The sequence below is a fragment of the Excalfactoria chinensis genome, chromosome 1 (genome assembly GCF_039878825.1).
Source record: "Excalfactoria chinensis isolate bCotChi1 chromosome 1, bCotChi1.hap2, whole genome shotgun sequence".
Classification (NCBI taxonomy): Eukaryota; Metazoa; Chordata; class Aves; order Galliformes; family Phasianidae; genus Excalfactoria; species Excalfactoria chinensis.
Genome location: NC_092825.1, coordinates 125,425,299 through 125,445,643, shown reverse-complemented (window position 1 = coordinate 125,445,643; position 20,345 = coordinate 125,425,299). Strand labels below are relative to the sequence as shown.

Genomic DNA, 20,345 nt, shown 5'->3' with positions numbered 1-20,345 from the left:
GTTTGGCTCCGTGGGAAGAGGGTGTATTGGAGATTCTCCATAGTCCAGAAACCTCGGTTTATCACTCAGTTTGTGAAACTACATAGGGAGAAATTAAGTAATCCCCAACTCTTAGGAGGTAAGCCAGAGAAACTTTGTGATCATCGAAATGCCATGTTTCTAACTTGTGTGTTTAGAATTGAAAAGGCTGGGTCAAAAGTCAGCATCTGCTAAGGAAATTGTAAGTCATTCTCAGATGTTGGAAGTAGGCACTGCAGCCTGCTGTCTCTAGTTTTGAGGTCTCTAGGAAGACAACTTCTGAGCAGTTTATACCATGTGTTTTGTAACGTGCTAACCTAAAGGAGCTGTGTTTATCTAAGTTTTAGTTAATCACAGCTATGTCCTAGTTTATGATTTTAGTTTGCTCTACTGGTTGTGGTGATGTGATCTATTGGCTTTTAGACTAGGGTTCTTTCTTCCTCACCTCTCTGTGTCCTGAGTAGGAATTTCATATTTCAAGGTTTCAGGAAGTGTGTCCTCTCATGGAGGAGTTCTTTGCTTTAGCAGGCGCTGGATACTTTTGTTTACATGCTGATAGTGGAAGGACTTAGAGAAATTGAAATACAGAGGTCAGAGTAGTTAGTGTTCTGATTAAGAACTTCGTGATTGAAATCAAGAACATCTTTGTAAGACTACTGGTGACTTATGTGGGTCTTACACAGTCTCAGCCAGATACATTTGAATTACGCTTTACATGAGCTGTTAGACAATTCACAGGAGACATGGGTATCTAGAGAGAAAACGTGACATAATGGGGAGAGATGGCTTTGTTTTGGTTGTTGATGTAGAGCTAATCTCCTTGACAAATGATTAATCTTGATAATTATATACATGTGTGTAGGTTATGTATCAAATTACAGCAAACATGAGAAGAACAGAACCAGGTGCATCATGATCTTCCTGTGTTTGCAGAGATCCAGAAACACACTACTGAAGCACGTTATACTTGCTTTGACTCTTCAATTCTGTTGGTACCTAATTTGGCATGTTCACACTATTACATGAAAATGATGGTATTTCTGAAAACCTGCCTGCAGCGAACTCTTTTTTTTTCTGCAGTGAGACATGCCTGCAGTCCAGAGGGATTTAGCTGGATTTCAGAGTATGCCTGCTTGGTAACTCGAGAACAAAAGGGACTTAAGAGAAGGCTGCAATTCAGCTTTTAGCCAAGTTTTTCAGAGGAAATAATATTTTAATGTGGTAAATGAGGCAGTCAGTCTCCAGAGCAGTGCATGCTGGTGTCTGGATAGGTAAATGACCAAGATGGACCCATATACACCTACATATACATTCTGGTAGGCCAAAGTGCAAGGGAAGATTCTGTGCTCCACTACTGGGTGATTCTGTGCATAGTCCAAAGATTAGGTATCTTCTAAAAAGCAGAAGAGGAAGAGAAAAAAATCAGTTGACTTCCTTTCTTGTTATAAACTGCATTTTCATGCATTTGTATGGATTATAAAGAAGTATTTAATAAAATAAAAGTGACTGGCTCAAATCTTAGTTGTAGAGTATACCAGGTCCTGTTCCTGTCATCATGCTAAGAGCTCGTAGCCCTGAAAGACAAAACAGCGTTTGTAGTTCAGGGACTAGTTAGAATAGAAAATGAGAGATGGAATATAGCATCAGTGGCCTCCTGATCAGACTGCACCGTTAATCAGCATTTTAAAATTGGTGTTACAGCAGCTATAGTCAGTGTGGATCACTTGGGGACAGTGAGCAGTTGGCCACAGTCCAAAACATTTCTTTCTCTCCACCAGTTCTGTTGTAGCTCGCTAATGGCTCATCTGGGGACACTGCTGTGTACAGCTCGTGGTCGAGGGATAAGTGTATTACATAAGTGAAAGCTGTAATTTGGCTGGCTAGGTTTATTTTGTAAAGAAAACCTATCGGTAGATTGTACTATATCATTTAAATAACTGGTATTTCATTGGGGAAAAAAAGAAAAAAAAACTTTTTTATGTAATTCTGTTGCACTGGAACAACAGATGTTTGGGTCTGTTATGATGTGCTCTAAATCCATTGATAAAATAATCCACTTTCCTGCCAGGAGGTGTCTGCTTGTATCCCACCACATAGTTAATATTAAAAATGAAATGAAAGACTCTTGCTGTTTTGGGCAGTATTCTTCATGAATGGTAGCAGTGGTATTTAAGAACCTTCTATTTTTCATTGTTTATAGGAGAGGTATTGATGAGCAAGAAGAGCTTAATCACAGTGGAAACTGAACTTTGTAAGGACTTTCTTCTATAGATTATTACAAAATTGACTAACTGGAATTGTATGCAATTTTTTTAGTTTGTGTTCAATGCAACTAATATACTTCAATGCCCAACCATTGTAATCTTTATGGTATTCTAGAGGAGGCATCATTGATGTGTCGCTGACAACACTGCAGAACATCTAACTGTGCATTTTTCTTTTACACAGAAGCTTCAGTATGAGGCGAGGCGGATGGAGGAAACGGGCTGGTGAAGGCGATGGCTGGGGAGGATGGGTATGTTTAAAACCAAGTGATTTCTGTTTGTTTATTTGCTTTTAAAAAGCCAAATGGCATTGTGGCTGAGAAGAGTTTCGAATTCTGTTAAATATGCGGAAGGTTTGCTGTAAGTTGAACTCCTTTGCTTTGCTGTAAGTTGAACTCCTTTGCTTCACTTGAAGAACGTCATTCTTAAAATTTTCCTTTGAACATGAATCATGTGTTGAAGTCTTAATTCATAGCCATCAACTAAAGTGACTTATATTAGTATATGCAGAACGTTGAGTAGCTGTAACCACCTCTTAAAAACTAAACCAAGTAATGTTAAGAATATTTTTAGTAGTTACCAGTACGTTTTTTATTGCTGAACAGACATTGTGAGACCTTTGGCTTGGCATCAAACTCGCATCACTCCCTGATTCTTTCCTTTTGTTCCATAAGAATTTTTTTAGGGATTGTTCTTCTTAGAGAATAAGAAAAAAGAAGTATGAAATAAGTCCAGGCATGCTGATAAAAAAAATGCAGTTTATCTTGCAGATAAGAATTTATAGTTGAGGATTTGATGTTTTTGTTTGTAAAATGAATGTTTCCTCTGTATGTCAGCAAAAATCAGTTTGAAGAAATGTTGCAAACTTCTAGCTTCCTTTAACTTACTTGTTTTGGCCTGTAAGTATAAAATAGGACTGGCATAATTAATTTGGTTTTCTTTGTTTTTAACTTAAAAACTAGGGAGGGTACATGTCAGCAAAGGTTAAGAAACTGGAGGATCAGTTCCGGTCGGATTCAGCCATACAACACCAGAGGGATGGGAATTCATCAAGTATCTTTAGTGGCGTCGCCATCTATGTCAATGGCTTTACAGGTGAAGCTTTTGTTTGTTAAGAATCTGTTCTGTCTCGTTGCACTGTCTGCTTAATATCCTAACTGGAGTAAAGAAATGTGAAATGTGACTGTTTGCAGCTAACTGTGTAGCAATTATTGGGTATCTTAAATTTTGTGTGTAACTTTCCTTTGTATTTCATAATGAAGGTTTTCAATGTGAAATCACAGTTACGTTCCGAATGTAAATATTGCGTTACTACATCATGTACGTGAGTGGTCACTGATAGAAATAGGAAATAATTTTTCTGCCTTTTACAAGTCTTCACTTACTATTTCACTTACTGGAAGTGAAACGTAGGACTGAGTGGGCAATACATTTTCTTCAGCAGTTAATGTTTTTACATCCTTTTAACTACCACTGTTCTCCTATGAATGCAAATGTTACCCTTTCATACTAATAAAGGTTGGATTGGACACTCAGCATATTTGTTAAATTTATGCTTGAGTGGATGTGTAGGGATTTTCTTGCTCAGAGTGGTGCAATACTTGAGACAGTGAATCCATCCAGTATTGGAGGAGCTAAGGCATAGGTATAAATTGCCTATATCTGGTGGACTGACAAGTGCGATGCACGTTAACTGGAGTAAGATTTTTAATCTACCATACTTATATTCATATTTCTCCTGGGCTCCGTAAAGCAGCTTAATAACCTTTTTGAAACTTCCCAGAAGCCTTATTCAGGGACCTATGCCAAGAATGTTGTTACTGTTACATAACTGATGTGTGCAGCATCTGTGATGTGGAGCATGGCAAGTTTGAGTATGGACTGAACAAGCTTAAACTATTAATACAGCTGGATCAGATATTCAATACAGACAGTTTGTTGAAACTCCTGCTTTTACTTTAGTGTTCAGGGCAGTAGTTCCTGGATAGGGATCCACAAGATGGATGTCCACAAAATTGGAGTAGGAGATAGAATTCTTTGAAGACTATGTACAATATCTTTAGTTAAGTTAGATGGTTAAACTGTTCTGAGAGTTAACAGTAAACCTCTGGAGAGAACTGTGGCTTAATTATTTCAAAAGTAAATTTATTCTTCCTGTGTTGATGGACTCTTTTGGTATCTTGTGCTTAATGTACCGTTCAAAACACTGTACCTGTCAAAGCTCACCCAGACATTTTAGTGCCAAGGTGACACCACTGCAAAGATTTTTTGAAAAGCTTTTTTCCATTATTTTCCTTTTCTGCTGCTTGCAAAATAATTATTCTCACATTAAGTTGTTAGGTTTTTTTTGTTTAGTTTTTGTTTCTGTTTTTCAATCGTGTAAGAAAGAATAGCTACTCTACAGTAGTCAGAGGGGATAAGAAATATTAGAGGGACTAAGAAGAGATGTTTGTTTGTAAGGTAGTCTCTGTTCCCCAGAGGAATAAAGGAATAGTCTGGTAAAGAAAAGCAGGTTAGCTACTTCAGTGAGTCAGAAATTGTAGCACAAGAGTTCTTTGGTGTTGTTGAACCTTTCTGATATTAACTCTTGTCTATTTCTCCTGGATGTAAACTGCTCTCCCAAACTTTGATGAACATACTGGTTAACCTAATACTTTTTTTTTATATTTTTTTGCAGTGAAATGTTTTTTTAGAAGCAGTGAAACATCAAATTCTCCTGAGTGATTTTTGTTGTTTTTTTTTTCATGCTTCCTTCTCACACACTGTGGAAATATCCTCAATAACAAGCAGAATGTTTGCATTTTGAATCAGTCTTTTTAGAAACAGTCTTCTACATTTCTTCAGAAATGCATTTCTGATTCTATCTTTGAAGAACGTGGAAAGCTTTGGGGGGAAGAACAGCCCTTTGCACTCCTTCTGATCATGGCGTTGTATTTCTCAGCTACCATTTTTCTGAAGGTATTTGCTGACACAAAGCAGGAATATTTGTTTTTAAATTTTATAGATCCCTCAGCTGATGAGTTAAGACGGCTTATGATGTTGCATGGAGGTCAATACCATGTGTATTATTCCAGATCAAAAACAACGCACATCATTGCCACAAATCTGCCAAATGCCAAAATAAAAGAACTGAAAGGGGAAAAAGTAGTTCGACCAGAGTGGATAATGGAAAGGTAAGTTTAGGTCTGATGCTTTTGGATTCCATGGGGAAAAGGGGTTGTGGGGCAGGGATGAAATCTAGAAAAGTAGCTTCATAAAAGATTTTAGCAAATTTCTTGCAACGGCTGAGAAAAATACAGCTGTCGTATTATGGATTTGTTTCTCGATGGTTGCTCCTTAACAGGGTTTACTAAGAACACTGAGAAAATTTCAGGCCTAGAGCAAAACTGAACGTTATCCTGTTCATTCCAATTTCATATCCAGTCACTGGACTAGTTCTCGATATTTTAAATAAATGCCAGGTTATTTTTTTTTAATTAACCTCTTGCCTTGTGTTTCGCATGAGTTTCATCTAATCTATAAATACAGAAGAATGTCAATTTCAAAGCATTTTCATAAAATTGAGATGATTCTACCTTAAGAGATCGATCATATTATGACTTGTAAAAACAAAACTAAACCCAACGTTTTTTATCCAAATAACGTATCTTTTGGTTCCTCCACTCACTGAAATACTTAAGATCAACTGAAGTTATCCTGAGGTTCTTAACAAACTTCATTAATTTCAACAAAATCAAATGCAGAGTCCTGCACCTGGAACAGAATTTACTCCCTGCAGCTGGACAGGCTGGGAGCTGACCTGCTAGGATGCAGCTTTGTAAAAAGACTGAAGGGTCTACAAGGTTCTACGATAAGGCAGAAGTTGTGTGTCAGCCCTGGGTGGCCTCAAAGAGGTTAGCTCTGGTTTGAGTATGGTTTGGATTGGAGACCTGCAGAGATCCTTCCCAACCTATTTTTTTTCAGTAGTTCTAGAGTCTGTGTTCTAAGGAGTGTGGAAAAGAGAGTGTTGAACAGTGTGTCTACAATAAGATTGCTGCGTCTTAATACAACTTGGAGAGAGAAAAACAAACAGCAGGCTGTATATTGATTTAGTGGAAGAAGTTACTTCAGTAGCTAAAATCTTAGCATTAATAAGATCTTAAGTAGATGCTTTTTTCTTATGACCTTGAAATTACTGTAGTGACTTAGAGATACTGTGTGGATGGTTATGCAAGTTCAGAGTGATACAAGAAATGTTTTAAGCTCTTGTATTACTTATTTGCTGTATCATCTTTTTCTGTATATAAAGCTTTGGAATTCTACCATGTTAGTTTCAGCTCTCACGATACGTAATGTAAATCATGTTCCTTTCTAAATGCAATAGACTAACATATCAAACAATATTGAAGTGATATATTTGAGGGCTGTTTCTACCGTCCCATTCCCATAAGAACCTTACCATGTCTCTATGTATGTGCTAGCTTTATCTAATTGGGTAATGCAGTTCCCCATTACATTCTTATCTAATTGCCATAAGACAGTTCCACATAAGGGATTCTGTTCCACTGTCAAACTCCCTTAACAGTGTTGCAGTTGAGCTAGTTAAAAAGCACACCTCTGAAAGGAACTCTTCAGGTGTTGAAGAGCAGCAAAGAAGTTCATATGTCACTGAGCTAAATTCTCTTTACAGATTTAAATCCAATTGTATCTTCAAAACTGAACACTAATATTAAGCTTCTTTGATATAAAAGAGGTTCCTCTGTTGTAAGAAGCTTTTGCATCCGTGACAGTGTGCAGTATAACGTGTGGTACATGAAGGAGAGGTGGAGTTTAGGCTGAGAAGGGTGTTATCTTTTTCCGCTAGCAACAGGCATTGGGATGGAGAGCTGAAATCGTGCGATGATGTATTTTTGAGAGGATTTCACTTCAAAGTCCATGACTTTGATAAGCAATTTAGTAGTTATTGAAGTATAATTGCTATTTCAAAGGGAAAAAAAAAAAAGGGGGGAGATAGAGTGGAACATGTAGGACAGAACTGAAAAGAGTGTGGTAGGTATTTGTGGAAGGTCTCTAGCTTTTTGTCAGTGCATTTTCTTACAAGAAGGAGTAATTATCACCACGTTACAAATAACTTCTTTCTTCAATCCGATTTGTAGAGGGAAGAAGGTTTTGGAAGGGGCGTTAAGTATTCATAGCACAACATTAGTGATTATCATGAAAGTTACCACTTATTGTATGTTGCTTTTAAAATATTTTTAGTAGTAACCTATTCCTTTTCTTCTGTTTCAGCATTAAAGCTGGGCGTCTCCTCTCACACATTCCGTATCAGCTTTACACCAAGCAGTCAAGTGTTCAAAAAGGTCTCGGTTTTAATAGCATATGCAAACCTGAAGATGCCGTGCCAGGTCCAAGCAATATAGCTAAAGATCTCAACAGGGTGTAAGTGTTTCTAATCTTATATGCTGATGTTAATCATTCACCCATAATGGACTAGCATTTATAACTAGATAGCATTTTTTAATTATTATTATAAGCAGTATTTGTTATGTGTATTTTAAACAGTGAGTGATATGAGCACCATCTCCTCTTACTATTGCATTGTTAATGTTTTTTAAATGAGAGGAATATTCATACTTCTGAAAATATGAATTTAGTTTCAAGTTGTGAATTTAAAAGCCTACCTTACCCAGTGGTATGTAGTTTGTACCACTGGATATGCAGCTTTCAAGCATGCAACTCTTCAAAACCGTTGAATGTAATTTGTAATTGTGATAGTCTTACCCAAATTATCGCAGTTAATTGGCTTTCTGATTTTACTGGTATACTGGATAATTAATTATTACTCATGTTGTTTTGTGACTGTACTAAATTGGTAGCTTTGGGAATTGCGAGCAGTGGTTGTTTTTTTCCAACAGACTTAGAGTATGTACTGCTTTTGAAGGCTCTGTTTTTAATTCTATTTAAGATTGTTACACTGTTAATTTTTCTTTTTTTTTAATAAAATCTTAGTCTTTACATCATCTGAGTAAATGTAAATTGCTGGTGCACTTGTGGGAGGCTACTTAGTCTTGCACACTTAGGTGATGAAAAGTAATCTGATCGGGTTTTCTTCGAAAGCCAAGAATATGACAGAGCTCAAACAGTCTTTTTCTTGAGAAAAGATAAAGTGAATCCAACACACGAATATAAATAATTTTTTAAAAACAGAAGTTTTCTTTGTATACTGTTTTGGTAACTAATGACAAAAATAGAATCTCTTTATAAAAAGATAACTCCTCTTAATGGTTGCATATTTTTGCACTACTGTGCTATCCATGGCAGCATAACAGTTCCGCTAATAAATAATTATTGCATTTCCATTGGAGACTGGTAATCAGTTTAAAGCCTTGGAAATGGAAGTGCCCAGAATCACACTCGTATTAGAAAAGCTGTGTAAACTTCTGGTAACACTGCAGCAATAACACAACAAATACGTACAGTCTGCTGTATAGTATTAGGTCATATTGAGAAGGCATGGCTCTGAATTTGAGATACTTGTCTTGAGACTGACTATAAAAACTTATCAGTTATATACTGACAACAGTTGGTAAGATAAATATTTGAAGTGACCTGTAAATGTACCTCTTTAATAAAAGAAATGGTATTCAATTATCTATCATCTATCTGTTTCAGAAATCATATTAAACAGTGTGAGATGGAAAGTGAGATCACACCCAATGGAATAAGTAGCTGGAATGAAGAAGAGGAAGAAGATAGTGACGGGTTGGGATTTGCAGAGCTGGACCAGGTTCTTCCTGAAAGAAAACAAAATGGGATTCAATCTCACAAAGACAGCACTGCCATTTTTAATGGACACACGCATAATACTTGTACCAGTGCCTTAAAGACACAGGATTGCTTGGTGCCCTCCAGCAACAGTGTTGCAAGTAGGTTCTCTTCAGGCCCTGTGCAGGAGGAGGGGAAACCTGAAAAAGGCATCGTTGACTTTAGAGACTGCACAATGCAGCAGTTGCAGCAAAGCAACAAAAATACAGACTTTTCGTGGAATCCACATAGGACTATGAGTAATTCATCCTCATCTTCATCTTTGCACAGTAATACTAAAATAAATGGTGCTCACCACTCCACTGTTCAGGGGCCTTCAAGCACAAAAAGCACTTCTGTACCTGCTCCAAGCAAGGCAGCTTCCTTATCTGTGTCCAAACCTTCAGATTGTAGTTTTATTTCTGACTTTTATTCACGTTCAAGATTGCATCATATATCAACGTGGAAGTGTGAATTGACTGAGTTTGTCAACAGCCTGCAGAGAAAAAACAGCGGTGTCTTTCCAGGAAGGGAAAAATTAAAAAAATGGAAAGCAGGCAGGTCTGCACTTAAAACTGACACAGGTAGATACTTGTTTAAGAAGGTTTATTTTGAGAAGGTGCCTTATCTTTGTTCATGTACTAAATGTCTGCCAGAGACTAAGCAGGGTAATGTTCAATATTCACATTGCAGTCAGGCTATCTGGAAAAGCTTGGTGACTTTGATGCAGTGAAAACTAAAGGCTCTGTTTCTTCTGTGTTTGTTAAATTGTGATCTAATGTGATGCAGTGATCTATGTTCATGTCTTTCTTGTAGAAATATTACCAAGACACATAGATTGACTGAAGGGGAAAAAAATACATCTTTCTAAATGCACAAGTCTGTAGTTGCCATGTGAAAAATCTTTAAAAAAAAAACAAAAAAAAAACCAAAACATTACTGCTTATATATAGTTCAGTGTGAAACATTAAAAGATGAGTAACATTTGGAAATGAGTTAAAATCTAAATTTTCTGATAGTAAGTTTTCCGTGTACCTCCATGTCTGTTTAAAGAGTAGTTGTGTTGTATGGCAGTTCTCGACCTGGCACCTGGCTTGTGGTAGAAGAGAAATGTTTTGTCATTATACTGCACACCAAGGGCCAAAATTAAGATATGTGTGTAATTTATGAGACAAAGGGTTGCACATAGAGATTAAGTATTTTGCATCTTCAGAAGCTCTAATTTATAGTCTTATCCAATTAAAAGGTTAGTTCTGTTCTATTGACAAGATTCTGACTCTTCTGTGTTGTAAAAATATTCATTTGTAATCATGAAAAGTTGCTTCAGACCATAAATTACCACATTCTAAAAATTTATTATTAGGTAAATTAACTGATTATATGTTTATCATAGCAAACTCCAATTATAAAACATGCTATCTTATAAGAATACTTTAATGAGTGCTATTTTCTGACAAAGTATGATGTAAGCTAATATATATGTACTTCGATTTGGCCTAGAGAATTTATCTATTTCACATAAAGCAGTGTCGTAAGGGCTAATTTGATCACTTGATTTGTAAATATGTCCTTCATAAGGCAGTGTGTTTTTTTTTAGTAAGGAGTCTGAATGGTAAATTATTAAGAACAAGAAAGACTTTTTTTTTTTAATTACTCAACAGTTACCACGATTGTCAAGCAAAACAAATCAGTTTATACGTGAAGTGTTTTTTCACTGTTATGCATTGTTCAAATTAAGATTTTCTGTTAGCTCTAGTCTCTTCTGGTTGGTCATCACCATGGACACGCAGACATGAACATCTAGATTGTTTGACGCTGTTAGCTACAGGCTGAAAAACTTGCGCTGCTGTCTTGTTTATCTTCACATGTTTGTGTGTGAGTGTAGTAGAGCAACAGCAAAATCCAGCTGCATGGAAGGTTTAACACATTGTGGTGTATTTCATGAAGAGTCACAGGTAATTCTTAGTGCAGCTGAACTTTTTAAAACTTTGAACAGTCTTCTGATTAATGAGGAAAAGATAAAGTTCTCAGCTGCAGAATGAATACTGCCATACTGCAGTTATCACTTTGTTTCCACAGCATACAATAACCTTGTGTTGAGAGAACTTGTTTTAGCAAGTCTTAATTAGATGAAATTGGAAGTTGAAACTCTCAAATTGATGCATTGGTTAGGTTGCTTGGCTGCTGTTTGTGTTTACATCTCTTCGAGAATTTAGGAAATGTATATGCTCTCTATGCAAGAAGAAACAAAAGTATAACTGAACGTAGTAAAATATTGATTATAGTCCTTGATGACTACTGTAATTAGTGCCAAAGTATATCAATTAGGGTTCAAGTTTTCTATTGGTGTATCTTCATATTAGGTAATGTGTCTGTTGCGAGCTCAGCCAAACCACAGAGCTGTATAATGCACGTGGATATGGATTGCTTCTTTGTGTCTGTGGCGATCCGAAATAGACCCGATCTCAAAGGTCAGTATTCAGTTCTAAGTATTACAACTTGATAAGTTGAGACTTCCGAAACAAACAAAAAAGACTGTACACTTAAAACATGACTTTTACACGTTTATCTGGTTTTTGGTATCTTTATTTGATATTCAGGCTATGCAATTTTTCACGTTAATGTTTTCTCGCAGTACAAATGCGATAGAGAAAACTGGAATTCCCTTTGCTGTTTGCTTTCAGTGTCTTAAAAAAAAAATCTGGAGTAACTGCTGTTATTACTGTTGCACAGTATCACAGTATCATGCAAGTTGGAAGGGACCTTAGAGATCATCGAGTCCAACTCCCGGGATTCGAGCCTTTCTGTGTAGCAGAGCAGCACTTGTACCACTTGTGCCACAGGGGGATTCGAACCCCGGGCCTCCAGTGTTGCAAGCAGCACCTTATACCACTGCGCCACCTGTTGCACCTATCCAATTAGATCTACCATATCAGAAACTGGGGACCAAATTCTGGTTGTAGTAAAAATGGGTTTTGTTCACTCTGTTAAGAAAGAAAAAGAAAAGAACTAAAATAAGTGGGATACTCCATGGTTTTCCTAAGGCAGCCTAAGGAGCTTTGTTCATTTAGAATGGTGGAAACATCAAGACCGAGTATTGTCTCTTTGCCTGAATCATTTTTCAAGAGAAATTTGCCTCTCCTTCCTTTTCCTATCTAAGGTTTTAAGCCTGAATTATTGTTGGAAGATGAACAGTTTAGCTGGCATTTAGAAGTTGGAGTGTATGATCATACATAAGACTTCACAGTTTGGTTTTGGTCATGTTGGCTATTTTGTTTGTTTATTTAGGGTTGGGTTTTGTTTTGGGTTTGTTGGTTTGTTGGTTTGTTTTGAAATTTAACATTCGGAAGTGGAGAAACAGACTGTTTTATGTAATTGCTGAACATCACTGATGCACAAAACTGAAGACTTGGTGCTGTGGCAGACATCTAGTATCCATTATAGAGATGGGGTAAGAAGAGTGAGCTGTATGATAACTTTCCTCTCCTCTCTCCAAAAGCAGGCACTATAATTTTAAAGATAATTCTAGTATGTGTGCATTTTTTTTAAAGTGAATATCCTGCCAATTTTAAAATTCCTTTGCTCAAATATAAAGAACGTAGGACTTCCTGCAGATACTTTTCTGCCTGTTCCACAGAAGTCTGCCAGAACTTTCAGTGCGCATATGAGTTTGCTAAGAAAAATTACGAGGTGTTGATATTAATGAAGAGTCAAAAGTTTAGCTACAGATTTGATGTTGTGCAGGTGATTTAGCAAATGGACTTGAGTGTGTTGGCATGTGTACATTCCTTTATTTTAGCTAATAAATATGTTTAAACAAGTATTTAAAGTCGGCATGTTGTTTGCTGTGCCTTAAACTAACAAATTAATAGGGCATTGGTAAAGTTTCACAACATGGTTTATAGTAAAGATAAAGAGAAACAAGAATGGCTGCATTTCACCTGTTCAGAACTTCTCTTTGCTGTCTAATTGCAGTCAAAGAAGTTCATAGTCGCAGTGCAAAGTCATTTTCCTAGGTACTTCTTCCTTAATGCTGGAAGAGTGCTTAATCTTGAAAGAAATTGCAAGAAGTAAAGCAGACATCTTTATAATCTTATTCTATTTACACTAGTATTAAAATTATAAGGTATTATACTCTCTTCTAAGTACACGTATTTTTTCTCCACAGGAAAACCAGTAGCTGTTACTAGCAACAGAGGTGCAGGGAAGGCACCGCTGCGCCCTGGTGCAAACCCCCAGCTTGAATGGCAATATTACCAGAATAAGCTATTGAATGGCAAAGCAGGTACAGATAAGTCTATTTGTTTAAATTGTTTTGTAATTGAACACTTTTTCCTTAAAGTTATTAATAAGTGCACAGTGGATAAATTGTTTTTTCATATGTGGAATTTCAGTTAAAGAAACTTCTTTGGACAACTTAATGCTCCGTGGCTTCAGTAAGAATAGGCCACTGTGGCTTTTTTGTCAGTTTTCTTTGCTCAGTGTGGGTGAATTAGTTTAGAGTAATTTTAGATTTCATTGAGTGTAAGGTATATTAAATACTTTAAGTAAGAGATACAGATCATATGGGTTCGCTTGGTTTCTGAGTAAGCCTTTTGTAAACAAGAACATAGAAAATAAACGTTAAAGGCTACTACAATAATTTTTAAATTAAAAAGTAGAAAAGCAGCATGTGGCCAGTGAAAAACAGTTCGGCTGAAGTTGGCTTTTGAATTGTATATGTGTACAATGATTATAGTACCTGTATGCAGTGGTTCCATTTGGGTGGTCCTCAGAGCATTTTTGGATGCCATGAAGGTCTGTGGCAGCTTCCTGAGTCCTGTCTTGCGATGTTTTATTTCCGCAAAGCCAGAGCATCTCCTCCAGCATGAGAATTCCTTACATGCCTGCAGTAACTTTGACATTTCTTACTTTGTGTGCCCTCAGGTAGCAGCATACAAGTATTTGTTATTGTTGTAGTGCCTGACCTGCATTTAGTATGAGGAAGTGAGTTGCCAAACATAAATAACAATTGGGTTTGTTTTCTTATATTTTTTTTCTTGCAACAGTTTGCATAATCAGGTGGACGTTTAAGTAGCTGAGTGTTTTACTGCCGCTATTTCAGTTTAGGTTTGGAAGTTAAACTTCTCCTTTGTCCCTCATAGATGCACTTTTTACTTACCTTGCAATAGTGAATACTGTTGTTCTAAGGTTTATGCCTCAGATAGTTTCCATTTATACAAGGGGTGGAAAAAGACAGTTTGTTATTGTGGGTGTTTGTGAAGTTTTAGTACTCTTAATAAGAGAAAAAAGAAGATAAGCTGTAGGTTTATAAGAGCTTTCCGAAGTATAGGAAGTGATGCCATTTTATTTGTCTTTTTTTATGTAGTTCAGTACTTCAGAACTGAGTTAGAATATATGTTTGTGAAATGTATTGGCCTTGAACTTTCCATAGACTTCTCAGGATGCTCTAGTCTTAGCTTCTGCTGTGTTGGCAATGCCATATGTAAGCGTGTTCCAAAGATAGCTGTGTTTTTAATGGGAGTTGGATTTCCTGTAAGAACAGCTTGTGTATGAATATTTATTGGTAGCTGTTTTATACAGTGATGTCGTAACTTTTAGGTCCCTACACCACATAAGGATGTGACTTCATATAATCAAGCAATATTTGAAGAATGAGACAGTTAGAATTAAGAAAGTCTAGCTGATAACCAGCAAGTTCGTTGTGATTCACGAATTCAGTGGTATCTTTTCTGCTATGTTTTTTACTGAAGAAAGTTTCAGCCTCATGTAATAAACTCAGTTTCTTACTGCAGCAGCTTTTTCTGAATATCCACGCATTCATTTCCTTAACTTCACCATCCAGTCTCACTGGCTTGCACACAGGCAGGCAGCTATCTCTTTCTTGATACATAATCTGATTATATACAACCTGTTGTTTTGGTGAAAGGATTTTTTCTTAACTCTTTTTACAGTCTCTATCTTATTAGCTGCAGGTTCATAATGTATTTTGGTCGCTCTATTAGTTTTTATTTCCGCATACGTTGTTTTTTTATCAACAAAAAATGTAGCGAGCTGTTTTGCTTGCATTTTCATGAGAGCATGAGTTTTCTTACTTTTGAAGAGAAGAAATTAGAGTCAGTAATAGTCTTAGGGGAAAAGGTGGAGTGTGGGTTAGGTTTTTCTAACATCACAAAGTCTTAGGAAGTATATGTGAAACACTTTAAAAGTGTGTGCTTAATTGTACCTTGCCACGGGTAAATATAGTCCAGCAAACACACATATTAAATGGAAAGGTGATTTTTCTAAAATATCAAAAATAGCAAGTACTAAATTACACTGTGTTAAATGTACATAATTCTGTTTGGGGGAATGTTATATAAATGAAATAGAAAGATAGTTGCGACCAACTTTGCAACACGAACAGATTTTTATATCCATGCTTTAACATGGAACCCGCTTCAGTTTTTGATGCTTGATGCTTTCCAGACTGTTGTCTGATTTTTTTATTTTTTTATTTTTTTTGCCTTCTGGTCTTGCTCACTAGAAAAAAATGTTTCAAAATTTAAAAAAAAAAGAAAAAAAAAAGAGCAGAACAAACAAGCAAAAAACTCTGAATCGCTCACTTTCACCAAATACTGAATTCTGCAGCTTCAGCTACTTCTTTTTTTGCAGATGACTTCTTTAGTGATACTGGTTCCTGCCTTTGATCTGCCTTGCTAGACAAATATCTAGTGCCGATAGAATCTTGACTCTCTATGGAATACTTTCTTTTTCTTGTTTGAATTCATCCAAAAATGTATAACTTGGAATTTGAAAAAAATAAAAATAAAAATGCTGTCATTCTCTAAATCATCAAATTGGAGATGGACTTTCTGGGTAGTCAAAATTACTTTTCCACATATGTGTCATCTTTAACATTCATGTCCAGAAGTTAGAGGATTAACGTATGTTAATCAAAATTCATAGTTTGGGGTCTTTTTTCCATGGCCAGGATGCCCAAGCTGTGAATGTTTTTTAGGCTTCCTTTCCCCCAACCCTAGTATCTCCAGTTTTTCATTCTAAAGAGCAGCAGTTTTTAACCATCATATTAGTCACAGATTTATTCTCAGCGATTTCTTTTTCACAGACTTGGGTCCTGGCCTCTGATTTCTCCATCCGTTGCTCCACATTCACCATGTGCCTGTCTAGTTTCCCAGCTTTTGATGAGAGGTTCTCTACCTTGCCTTCCATTGAGGACAATGTGTTCTGCATTGCCCTGAATTTCACATGAAGTGACTCCATCAGCTCATGGGGGGATCTGCTCTGCTGCGATGTGGAAAAAGTCGACGAGTCCAATGAAGATAGACAAGATGACAGCATCATCTCAGGCCAGGGCACAGGAAGGCGTGGACTAAAGAAACTTTTCTTGTCATCCTTACCTTTAGTTGGGGCATAATTTTGCTCTAATTTTCTGCTGCAGACACCTTAGGTAACTTACTGAGTTCATCATACATTAAAATATTTAAGACATAAAAACGCTCATGAACTTAGCAGAAATTCTGAATAAAAACAAATTTTCACGTGAGTCAGGTTCTGCCCTTGCTGTCTCCACTCATTACAGCACTTTCTCTAGTCTCATAACTACTTGTATGTGCACGTAGCACCACGTTTCCTTTCAAATTGTCAGCGTGTAAGTTGTTAGTGTCATGAAATATAATTAGGTGTTGTGGCAATCTGAAGAAAACAGCCTGTTTATTATAATAAATAGACTGCAGAATGAAAAAGAGCTACAACACACATACATACAGTGTTTCAGTTTAAGTAAATAGACCCTTTTTGTCTGTGTAATACCTCGTTGTTTTAATTCTGATAGGGGAGTTTGGGAGGGCATAGCATTTTTTACATCTAGCCATTTTTTCAGGCTGATGAGTTACTGAGGGTACAGGCGTGTATCTTTCAAGGTATGCATTCTGTGAAAACCCACATGGAAAGGAACAGAGAATGCTTTACTGGATTCCAGTATTGTGTTATGAAATTCTGTGTAGTATGTAGAGGGCCAGAAGGGCTCCTTAAAACTTACCTAAGAGCATACAGTGGATGCTTATAGAAAAAAGGAAGGTCTGTCTCGTTTTGGAAAGTCTGATGTTGTAGTACTTATAATTTTGTCATTTTGCTCCAAGAGAAATTGATGGTGATGCTTGACAGAAGTTGGCCTATTTGACATAATCTAATAAAAATTAGGAAATAACAACAGAAGTCTTGTCAATTTCCCCAAAAGAGTGTTAAAGGAAATATAAACTTCTAACTAGTGTTTTTTATAATTTGAGATGATCAGCTTTTTGGTCAGTTCACTCCTTAAAAATAACTTTACGTTATCTAGATTAAGTAATTAAGGGAATGTGGTTTTAGATAAGAGGTCGTAAGTGTGGTACCTGGTGGAACTGTCTTTTGAATATAACTTCTTTGTTCTGGTGGTAGTTGTGCATCCTGTAACAAGAAATATAGCTAAGCATCTTTTTGTTCTGACGAGCAGGTGGTAAATTTTCGACTGTCTTATGGTTGATATGGTTGTAGCAGTTTGAAGTCTTTGATCATTTTTATTGTCTTTAAAACTAACTGAGATAAGTCCTGTTTTACAGATGGTGTATGTTGTCACCAACAAGCTGCTGTCTAGTATTTAGGGGGAAAATAAAAACAGAATTTTTCTGTAGCACAGTATTTGTCTCAGTAATATGTGCAGGGCTACCTGTAGAGAGAGATTACAATGTGGGGGTTCTGTTTTTTGCTGTTTTGTTTTTTTTTCATAGACTTATGATGTAAATCAATATAGTACTAAAAAAAAGTCGTCATCAACAAGCAGTAGCATAGAAGTTGTGTCAGATATAATTTATTATGCTTACTTAATTCACATTGATTCTATTGAACTCTTAAGAAGAACACTTTACAAACAAATATAAATATTGTTTTCCAAGCAGAAATTAGAATACCTGATAAGCTGGACTCCGCAGTCTGGGAGCATTCGGATTCTGCACACATGAATGGAGTTGACTGTGATCTGACTGTTCTGTCCATGGCTGAAATTGCTTCTTGTAGTTACGAAGCCAGGTAGGTGAAAGTTAACCTACCGGATTACTTGAGAATCTCATGCACACTCAGAGGGTGATGAGGCACTGGCACAGACTGCCCACAGAAGCTGTTTATGCTCTATCCTTGGATGTATTCAATGCCAGAGGAGTTGGAACTTCAAGGGTTTTAAGGTCCTTTCCAACCCAAGCAGTTCTGTGACTCTACGATTGTATAAAGTATCCAAAAATACCATTTGTTAGGTCATGTTTCTGTAAGTTTATCCAGACAAGAAACTTTTTTAATGTTTTTAAAATGGTAGTTTTGTAGGCTCTTAGAATTAAGCAAAAGAGCTTTCTACATATTGATGCTTTTTGTCAGTTTTCAGCCTAACCTATGTGTTATTTGAAACAAACCCTGTTAAGGAAAACCTTATGTAATTGATAGTGATGCTGTTGATTTCATGTTATCTTCGTTTCTTTGTCTTCATGGACTTTGGATCACTTCAGTGAGACAATGATAAGTGTGATTACTGAATTCCTTGCTCAAATTATGATGAACATCCCTAATAACAGCTTATAAATGTTCAGAATATGAAATAACTTATTATAAATATAACCACAGTATTGAAAATACTTCTTTGAATAATAGTCCAGAAAGTGCACATTCATTGGCACCTTTTTCAAGTATTTTAGGGTAAGCAGTTTTATGTTTCTACTTTGAAAAGTTATTTTGTTTATCACATGAGCATAATTTTATAAGTTTGCACAATGGAAACTGAAAACAAGATACGTTGGTCAATGTAGTATATGCTTAGGTTTAATTTGAAAAAGAAGGTGGCAACTGCAATTCTGTGACGTAGGGCTTTCTAGAGACTTTTTGTTCTAAGCAATTTACTAAGGACATGTTGTGTCCAGGCTGTATGCCTGAGTGTTACACAGGTAATTCAAGTATTTTATTTGCAGTTATTTTTTCGTATTTTTCATTTTGACAGAAGTTGGATTCCTTTTAACTGGTAATTAATTTTTGTTGGAAAAGTCTTAATCGTGCATTTGGAAAAGGCCATATTAGGGAAAGTTGATAATCACAGAATCACAGAATTTTCAAGGTTGGAAAAGACCTAGAAGATCATCTAGTCCAACCATCACCAATACTTCCCAGCTAAACCATATTCCTCAACGCAACATCCAAATGTTTCTTGAACACTCCCATGGTCGGTGACTCCACCACCTCCCTGGGCAGTGCATTCCAATGCCTGACTACCCTTTCCGAGAAGTAATACTTCCTAATGTCCAGCCTGAACCTCCCCTGTCGCAGCTTGAAGCCATTCCCTCTAGTTCTATCACTAATTACACGAGAGAAGAGGCCAACCCCCAGCTCACCACAACCTCCCTTCAGGAAGTTATAGAGAGCTATAAGGTCTCCTCTGAGCCTCCTCTTCTCCAGGCTGAACAGTCCCAGTTCCCTCAGCCGCTCCTCAAATGTATTGTATATAATTGTATATTGTATATAATGTATTCAGTTGTTTATTGTTGCTTTTTTTTTTTAAATTATTCTTTCATTTCAGACAAGCTGGCATAAAGAATGGAATGTTTTTTGGACAAGCAAAGAAGTTGTGTCCAAACCTTCAAGCAGTTTCATATGATTTTAATGCATACAAAGAAGTTGCACAGACAGTATATGAAATACTAGCAAGGTAAGATATGCTGTGTATGTGCATGGCGAAGTTATCAAAGTTATTTTAATATGCCACTGCTTAATGGCATTTATTGATCTAGTATTTTCATTTCATATTACTTTTCAACTTCAAGATCGTTTCTGTTTAGATCTTCCTTTGGTACTATTTTACTTTTCTTTGAGCACTCTTCTAAGCGTTCTTCTATCTTGAAACCAAACAGTCAATATCTAACTTCCAAAGGAATCAGTGTTGAATTTTTTTATTGATTCCCTTTATGAGGAGAAGTGGATTCTCCATAGTAGTAGTTCCAAGGTGTTTGTTTATGTTTGGTTCTTTTACTTCATGTTGTGGTTGTGTGGTTGGTTGGTTTGGTTTGAGAATGCGTTATTGCAGTATTAAACTAGTAGTAGGAACTACTTTCTGATTTAAAATGCACTTAAAACGGGGAATTTGTTAGTATGACTGGAAATAAAGGTGTTCAAATCTTTTTCCTGTTCTTTTAAAAGCATGGTGTGTACTGAAATCTGTCCTGTGTTAGCAGTGTTACTGAAATGTGCTGTTGTGCCTTATTTTGTATG

The 20,345-nt window shown here is 36.5% G+C and overlaps 1 protein-coding gene across 4 annotated transcripts in view; it reads left to right on the top strand.

The window, feature by feature from the left end:
- Positions 1 to 20,345, top strand: part of REV1 (REV1 DNA directed polymerase) — a 52,900-nt gene that overhangs the window by 11,712 nt on the left and 20,843 nt on the right. Inside the window, exons 2-10 of one of the 4 annotated variants that reach the window (XM_072335290.1) lie at positions 2,467 to 2,533; positions 3,245 to 3,377; positions 5,287 to 5,455; positions 7,551 to 7,700; positions 8,934 to 9,649; positions 11,429 to 11,536; positions 13,234 to 13,350; positions 17,999 to 18,131; positions 19,657 to 19,785. In XM_072335290.1, the coding sequence (XP_072191391.1) occupies positions 2,477 to 2,533; positions 3,245 to 3,377; positions 5,287 to 5,455; positions 7,551 to 7,700; positions 8,934 to 9,649; positions 11,429 to 11,536; positions 13,234 to 13,350; positions 17,999 to 18,131; positions 19,657 to 19,785 (1,712 nt within the window). In that variant the 5' untranslated portion in view covers positions 2,467 to 2,476. Of the gene's footprint in view, positions 1 to 2,466; positions 2,534 to 3,244; positions 3,378 to 5,286; positions 5,456 to 7,550; positions 7,701 to 8,933; positions 9,650 to 11,428; positions 11,537 to 13,233; positions 13,351 to 16,209; positions 16,516 to 17,998; positions 18,132 to 19,656; positions 19,786 to 20,345 lie in introns of those variants that run through there. The other 3 variants (XM_072335300.1, XM_072335306.1, XM_072335314.1) reach the window with 3 other exon arrangements.